General features: G+C 40.5%; 1 protein-coding gene across 3 annotated transcripts; it reads right to left on the bottom strand.

The window, feature by feature from the left end:
• Window positions 1-242: 242 nt before the first annotated feature.
• On the bottom strand, window positions 243-8,555 carry fzr1a (fizzy/cell division cycle 20 related 1a). Of its 3 annotated transcripts, none has more exons than XM_058068406.1 (14): window positions 7,719-8,555; window positions 7,547-7,632; window positions 7,055-7,183; window positions 6,869-6,932; window positions 4,374-4,504; window positions 4,214-4,296; window positions 3,964-4,147; window positions 2,713-2,778; window positions 2,501-2,603; window positions 2,232-2,416; window positions 1,909-2,142; window positions 1,733-1,837; window positions 1,552-1,644; window positions 243-1,276 (listed from the first exon to the last, which is right to left on the bottom strand). In XM_058068406.1, the coding sequence occupies exons 1-14, from the start codon at window positions 7,732-7,734 to the stop codon at window positions 1,235-1,237; spliced, it is 1,521 nt and encodes a 506-aa protein (XP_057924389.1). In that variant the 5' UTR covers window positions 7,735-8,555; the 3' UTR covers window positions 243-1,234. The 3 variants fall into 3 exon arrangements, with proteins under 3 accessions (XP_057924389.1, XP_057924391.1, XP_057924390.1); XM_058068408.1 differs by having other exon boundaries at window positions 8,360-8,555; XM_058068407.1 differs by having other exon boundaries at window positions 7,547-7,620; window positions 8,360-8,555.
• Window positions 8,556-8,583: the final 28 nt, after the last annotated feature.

Below are 8,583 nucleotides of genomic sequence, written 5' to 3'. Positions count from 1 at the left end.
GTGATAAAGACAGCTAATGTTATGGCCGGCATATTGTCTTTAAGTGTTTAACCTGAGTTTCACCTTGAAGATAACATGATTATGGTTGATTGTCTGGGAGTGGCAACAGCAGTTCATCACTAAATTGGACATTGAATGGCTCCCTCTGGTGGCCAAACGGGGCACATCCGCACAATCCTAGTGTGTCTTTTCTATTCATGTGTAATCAGTAAATAAAAGGATAAAACTCCGGACAAATAACGTACAAGATATGACGTCTTTAATTGCCCATTGCTTTAGTACAGAAATAGACATCATTTAACATTCCTTGTGTTAAATCAAGTCAGCGTAAGTACATTGATGTTCAACTGCTTTTCTCCAATCAGTCACCAAGCATGCCATTATTACTGTATAACACTTTTCTTTTTTACACAACACAAATAAATAGCATTTATGTAGATGTAGTAGACAAGTGTACTTATCGTTCAAATTGAAAAAAACAAACAATTGCAATGGGTGTTGGGGTTGCAGATATGGAAGGTGAGACAAAAAAAAGCACGAGTTCCTCCACACGAATACAAGCCAATAGCAGATAACGGCACACAAGCACAGCTAATTGTTTTTATTTTAGGCTTTAATTGCTGTCATTAATGATGCTGAAAGGCAATGTTTTCATGTTGCTATTGTTAAGTGTTCAGCACTGGCGAGGTTGAAATGGGCCATTTTTGTGCTTTCTCTTCAAATGTACCTGTTTTTTTTCCTTTATTGTTAGAATATTCATACTGCTTGATAATATAACACAACACATTTGATTTGGGAAAAAAAAGCCAACCTTATCCCGTTAATGCAAGATACCATGATGTTGCCAACACGCTTTTACATTATTGTCACCTACCATCTTCCTGCAAGCCCTTGAAAGCAATGCCAAACTCCACAGATTTTAACCAAAACATTGCAATTACACAATTATTTATATAAAGACAAACAAACACAAAAATATGCAAAAAATATTTAAAAAAACAAAACAGAATAAATAAAACAATTAAAAAGGTTAAACTCAACATTTGGCAGGTATGCACAACTTGGAAATATGAGTTTGTAGTCTGTGTGGTGGTTGAATACTGAGTGTTCTTAAGTCCTAATCAACTCAGAACTGTAGAAGATGGATGACTATTTAAAGCCTGGACACGATTCATGCAAAGAAAAATTCCCATTTCAACAAAATTCCCCTCTAGTATGGATGAGGGAGTGCTTACTATCGGATCCTGGTGAAAAGGTTCAGTACTGACACAGACTCCTGAAAAAGGGACGAAAGGGATACGTTTCAAAAATACTGAATAACAAATATTTTACACAGTGAACGAGTGGTTAGCGTGAAGGCCACATAGCTAGGAGGCCTGGATTCAATTCCCCGCTCGGGCATCTTTGTGTGGAGTTTGCATGTTCTCCCCATGTGTGCGGTTATACAAGCTGTACACTGACTACTCTAGGTTAGACATAAGATATAATAAAATGATAGCAGAAATGTGTAGGCATGCCTTAAAATTGCCAGACAGAAAAAAAGCGAGTTACCTTAGTGGATCTCATTTTACTAAAGACGTTCCAGAAGCGGAGAGTTTCATCTCCTGCTCCTGTCACAATGGCCTCTCCATCAGGGGACATGGCCTGCACACACACACACAAACACACACATTCAGATTATACTCATTGCCTTGTTGTAAAATCACATGACCATGCATAACATCACACTGACCAGGTAGAGAACTCTGTAAGAATGTCCTGTAAGCTTGGCCACCTGAGTGAGGGATGGATACTTCCACACCAGGATTTGGTTCTGGGAATAACCATGTGTGCTGACCTGAAGAAGAAAAAAAACATGTTTAGATCTTCATAATTCTCCTTCTTCTTTTCAAGGTGGTTGTGATTCACCAGTTCGTTGGTGTGCTTGGACCAGGCCAGGTTGCACACTTGAGAGCCAGTGTCGGTGCACTGCAGCGGCTGGCCAGTCAGAGTGTTCCAAAAGCGGATGCAGCGGTCCGCCGTGCCGCCTCCAGAAGCCAACAGGCCGTGCTGGTGGGGGGACCAGGCGATGGCCTTCACTGCGGCTAAGTGCTCTGTGTATTGCTGCACCGGGAGGACGCTGGAGTGGTTCCACACAAGCAGCTGTACACAAAATGGGTACATGAGTGTAAGCACGTATAGAAAGTGACGTCTAGAATAGGAACAGTGAAGATTGGACATTCTCCACATACCTTGTTATCGTTCCCACCAGACGCTAACAGCTGATGGTCCGTACTCCACTTTAGACCACACACTTCCTGTCGGTGTCCTTGGAGCCGTCGCTCAGACTGCAGAGGTGGGGCTCTGATGTCCCGCTGCAGGATGACCCGATCACGACTGCCGGATGAGAGCTGGTCTGCGTTCCATGCCAAGGCACCTGGAAGCCCACGATGGACAGTAGATAAGAGACCGAGCCAACCTGCAATCATCAACTCTTCCTCCTCTTTGCCTTTCAACTTACCCACTCTCGCCGTGTGTCCCTCAAGTGCAGATAGCTTCTTCCCTGCGGCGGCGTCCCAAATCTGCACGTATCCTTTATGAGTTCCCACTGCCACCAGGTTGCCCTAAAATTAGAAACCAATGACTTAGACAACTGCAGCATCATACACTCTGTAGACATTTTCTTAGAAGCATTGCTTGTATTAGAATGATACTGAATTTTATAAAACCCACCCTCTCTGACCAGCCCACCGATGTTACAGAATCTCCTTCTACTGAAAGGTCACATAGTCGTGTCACCTAGAAAGACAGACACAATATACACTTAAACTTAGAACACTTCCACACCAAAGAACATTATTTTCAGGTCTATTATGATGACAAAAGGCAATCTACTGTACTGATCGAATAGAAAACATGTCTGAAAAAGCTATTTCGTCTTATATTTGAGGTCTAGAGATTTATACAAGCAAACCAGCAGGAGTCAGAGCTTTTCTTCCTCTCATTCACACGCAGTGGTCTGGAAAGATGCAGCCACAGCACAACAGACCCACTTTCTTGCCCAAGTCCAAAGGTTGTTAGCGAGCAAGCAAAAAAGCATGAGTTATGATGCTAATTGAATACAATAACGATCAATATAATCTATCAGAATGGTTAATTTCAAGTCTTTTTTGTCTTGATTGTTTTCCCCCATAAACAGGTCTTGAAAAAAAAGGTCTTGCATTTTATTACAGGTAGTCCTCGGGTTATGAGTTCCGTTCAGACACTGTGATGCAAGTCAAGTTTTGCTGTAAATCTGCCCTAAATTATACCCAAATTAACTTATTATACCTAAATTACTCATACTTTACACAGAAAACATTAAAAATACATGTAAAACAGAGTAATAAAAACACTAAGCACAAAAATGTAATGAAATAGTAATTCAAATTTTTAAATATGTTTTTTTTATGGTTGTTTTGCACATTGGGTGGTGTTGCAAGGAGTGAGAAATAGGCTTATTGGGACGGGGGAGTCTCAATAAAGAGACCGCTACACTGCTTATGCTATTATCCCTGTCCGTTTCATAGGAGCAGATTCACATGTTCCAAAATACCATCTTTATCACCCCATGATGGCCACCATGTTTCAGCAGCTCGGCTGGGCATGCAGCCAATGACGATGTCTCCATGTAAACTTTCAAGCGCTGCCACCACACAAGGCTGCCTCACTGCCTTGGGAGTCATAATGGAGGTTAAACCTAAAATAGTTAACTAAAAAGATAAAAAGTCAGGCCGTCCTTCCTCTTGGTGTATGGCAATGCAGCCATGTATGACTTCAAAACACGGAATGCTGTAAACCGAGGACTATTTGTATATTAATTTTACATACAAGTGTAATATTAATGATTAACTCCATTTCATTACTCTGTATGCATCATTCTCCTTCCTTGATGTTACACTTTAATAGCAGAGTACAGGTAAACATTGAGCTCAAAACACACACCTGGCTGGTACAGGCGCTCCACAGGTACACACAAGTGCCCAGTCCCACACTGAGCACGTTGAGAGAGGACCAGTCCACTAAATTGAGGTAGAAGTCATCCTGAAGCTCTGGAGCATCAAGAACTTTAAATGGTATTTTGGAAATCTTGCGCATGGGTTTCCGTGGTGAGCGTAGCAGTTTCTGGCTGCAAAGTACACTGGTGAATATCAACAAATGACCGTCTCTATAAAATAAAAAGTTGATATTTTACCTGTTGCTGCTGACGGGTGATAAAGAATACGGAGAGACTGCGTTGCCATCTTCTTCAAGAGACCTTTTAGTACTCAAAGAATACTACAGAATAAAAGCAGATGATTTACTTAAATATGGCAAAAGAAACAAATGGGTACAAACCATAGATGATATTTTACTTTAAAAAGGCTTCTCCTGGTGGGAGTGGATGGTTGCAGACGGCGGTCCTCAGACTGGGGATCCTGGACTTTGTCTATGCCGGCTCCTAGCAGCTCATTCTTCAACAGTGCAGAGTAAGCTAGACCGTCAGCTGAGGGCAGAGAAGTCCAAACCCATTCATTCAGTCAAAACACGCAGATCACTGAGAACTCACCCCGCTTGTTAAGCCTGACAAACTAAGCAAATGATTGAATTGGACTGTGTGGAAATGAGCAGTGATAACAAGTCAAATATACAGTAGAGGAATAAATGTCGTCAAGAAGTAGTAGCAACACAGTGCATGTACAGAACGAATTTTACTGTACAATCGAGACAATACAGAATTTTCATCTGTGTCATGTCAGATGTCCCGTCGCTCATCAAGGGAGACCTCGGGTCAATGCGCATCATGATAATTGTTTTTACCATAGAGAGAAACCAGAGAGGAACACAGTAATCCCTTGTTTATCATGCTTATTTGGTTCCAGACCTGACCATAATAAGTGAATTTCCACAAAGAAGGATTACATTTCCTTATTCATAAGTTAATAATTTTGTAGTTATAGCACAGAAAACCTGTTTACGACCTTCTAAATACAGTTTGTAACATTAGAGCCCTCTAGACATGAAATAACACCCCTATAGTCATATTTATACTTGTATTACCCAATATAGTAGGCATAATAAGAGTAAATTAGCCATGTAAGACACAAATAAGACTTCATAAATAAACTTGTGTGTGTTGTGAAAATTTGTTCTCTACGGTAGATGATTTGTCGAAAGGCAAGAAGTGATGTTGCGGGTTCAGAGTTGAGTTCTAGTTTCCCATGGGTTACTGAAATAGTAGCCTGTGTTTTTTTAAGGGATTTTTTTTGTTCCTTTTGTGAGGTCATTCAAATCCGCAATAAAAGCCTTTTTTTCTGGTGCTTGTGCGTCTCACCGAGCATTGCGGTAACATTACTGGCAGCTAGTGACAAGTGTAGGCCCCTCACAGAGTCTTCAAATGCTTTTAATGCTTTATATGAGTTTAGTACAGTGGCGAAGGAGGGCTGTGGAAAAAGGACATTATTGCCGAGTGACAAAGTATATGTCTCTGTACTGGCTGTTGAGTACAAATTGCTGTACTTGCCCATCATCGGCAATCTTTATGTGAAACATGAACACATTTACAGTAGTTCCCTTTTCTGTGCATTTTAAAGAGAGAAAACAACAATGCACATAATGGGACACACCTATTTTGACTAAGGCACCTCAACAATGTTTTATGAATTTGTATACATGCTGTGATCATGCATTACACGATCATACAGCCCATAGGAACTAACACCACTTCCGTCAGCAACAGCAGCATAGACAGAGCATGTCTGTTTGCTATTACTAATCATGGCAGACTTTGTGAGAGCCGCCACCACCGCCAACTACTTTTGGACAAATGAGGATCTACCTTATCTTAGTTGAACCTGAATATATGGAGGATGAGCTACAGGTTATCAGGTAATACGCCCCCTCCCCCAGGCAGACAATAAAGTTGCTGGGTGCTAGGTAGATCCATTTATGGTGAAACACTAAGGCACTTGCATAACGTTATCATGTAGACTAGTGATAAATCTTTCATGGACAAAATAACAGCATAATGAAAACAGTCACTTACAATGTCTGCTCTCAATTGGATACCGAATGATGAATGGCTGTGATATATGACTTTTGCTGCTGGTTGAGGTGGTAAATTTAGCATAGCCCTCTAAAATTTGCTTAGTAGATATTTCGGCTTATTTCCACACCTTCTACATTACACATGCAAGCATGATTCATAACTGTTAACTTTTCCAAACTCACAAACAACACAGCAACAGGTCCAGGCGGTAGTGCTACCGCTAAGTAGTGGCTTAGTGTAAATGGTACATTGTTGGCGTTTTTGTTAAAAGCTTTAATGTAAATAGGTGAATCTTGTTAGCTCCCAAATGCTAAATTGTTTTCTCTCTTTAGAATGCACAGAAAAGAGAATTGTGGTCAAGTGTGGTTGTGTTTCGTATCTGGCTTGTAGCTGATGGGCAAAATTTCAGAGCAGTTTTCCTTTACAGCACAGTGTTCATGATAATTGTTTTAATGTATATATTAAGTTACATTAACTCTTATACCTCAATGATAAAAATGTGTGTGCGATGTCAGCGTATTGTCACATTGGCAATGTTGTACTAACTAGCCAGGACGCATACCTCTTCATGAATAGGCTGTCAATCCTGTTTCTATGGTCATCGTCACACTTTCCTTCTTTGTCATAAGTGGTATCCTTGTGTGGTGGGGACTCACACAATTTTTAATTTGCATAATTTTACCCACAGAATTTTTTTTCAATTGTACTGCATTTCTTCAATAAAACTAACTATTCTTTAATTCTATTCTTTATTCTAATTTCAACCAATAGCAGGTCAATATATTGTGAGTTTTCCCTCCAAACCATCATCTTATAACATACCTTTATTGCTGTCTGCTGTGCCATCTTTCGTTTTTCTGTTTTGATTGTGTGATTTCTCAATTTCCTATGGCAACACAAAACAAACACATTATGCTTCACACTTAATTCGACACAGCATTATCCATCAGTTCAAAGAGTCGTTTTGACAAATACAGCCGCTTCAGTTGTATTGTGCAGCACACTCACATAAATGCGGTGGAAGTTGACGCTCCAGTTGGCACCAGCCCGTGACGGAATGAAGCGATCGCCGTGCTTGCTCGGGGAGGACAGTGGGGAGCCGGCTGGTGAGAGAGCTCGCAGCCCTCCATAAGTCTTCTACATGGAATAAGTCAGTATGAACTAAAGGCATTCAATTGATGAACACAATGACCACAATGGAAGACATTTCAACAGCAGATGGTGCATTTGGCTGACTGGTCAACCTCCTCACACACAGCATCACATTTTGTTACTTGTCATTATGTTTCTCCTTTGACACCATCAAATGAAGACGGCGCAGCTCAAGTGTTTATTCTAAAACACCCTACTAACCCTAACACCCAGGGACAGACCCTCTCCACCCAGATTTACTGCTTAAAATCACTCTTTGTGTGGCGCTACTATTAGCGAAAACCATTACCAACCAATTTTATAATCAATGAAACAATATTCGCACGAGTGTTGGTGCCATGTACTTACCACTGGACTAGCGTTGTCATTGTGGATGTTGATTTGTCTTAGCAGCCTGGACTCGTAGTCCTGATCCATAATGCCTAAAAAGAGGTCTTCGATCGATCACAGTTTAATGTAAATCATTAATAAATTAGTTCTAGTGTCAGCAATCAAGGAATCCAAATAATAAATGCCTTACCATGTATAGTGCACATATGTCAGCATTGTAGTCACCTTTTGCATAACATTTAAACGCTATTCATGCTAGCAGATTTTTTTTAATCATGTGGCAATCGCCAAAGACAATCGCAATATATAACTAAGGTGTTGTTTGAGAGTATATAGCCGGAAGGGGGTAAACAGATGTATCACATTTGACAGCAAACAGACCCCCTTGACAACTGTCCCTTGCTCATTAGGTTCACATAATTTAATTGTACAAGACATGCAGGCAACAATTCAATGGTGATTTTAATCCTTACTAAACAATACTATTTAACCCTCACAGTGTTGACTAAATTCCATCTCAGCGTTATGAATATTTACAAGCCCAGCAGCATTGGCTTCAGTCACAGACTACGGAACTTGCTAACCTGATTGTTTTTAAGACAACAAACGAGTCCGATTTTCAACGTTTTAAATTAAGGTACGTTAACCGTATCCACGGGCAGTAAATCTGACATGGCAAGCCTAAAAGATTTGGCAATACAAAAGGAACCTTGAACCTCATCACCCAGTGCTATGCTATGCTAATAATAGCTAGCTGGAGCTATCGCTGCTAGCTGTACAGGAACTTAACTAGCGGTATTGTTTACAGTCCACATTTGTTTTAATACTCACAGTCCTGTTGAGAAAAAAAATCCCGCGATCCTACAACCAAAAATGATATTTCCTTACTGGTGTCCGTTTTTATGATAAATACTTTTTTGATTCGTGTAATCGTTAAAAGGTTTTGAGAAAGATTTTGCTTTTGCCAAACGCTGAATGCTCGCTTCGCTAAGCATCACGGGAAAACAGTGACGTCATTATTTTTGAATCGCGCTTTTTGCGTTGCCACGGAAACT

Source organism: Doryrhamphus excisus, chromosome 3 (assembly GCF_030265055.1).
Source record: "Doryrhamphus excisus isolate RoL2022-K1 chromosome 3, RoL_Dexc_1.0, whole genome shotgun sequence".
NCBI classification, from domain to species: domain Eukaryota; kingdom Metazoa; phylum Chordata; class Actinopteri; order Syngnathiformes; family Syngnathidae; genus Doryrhamphus; species Doryrhamphus excisus.
This window is presented reverse-complemented; position numbering and strand designations above follow the sequence as displayed.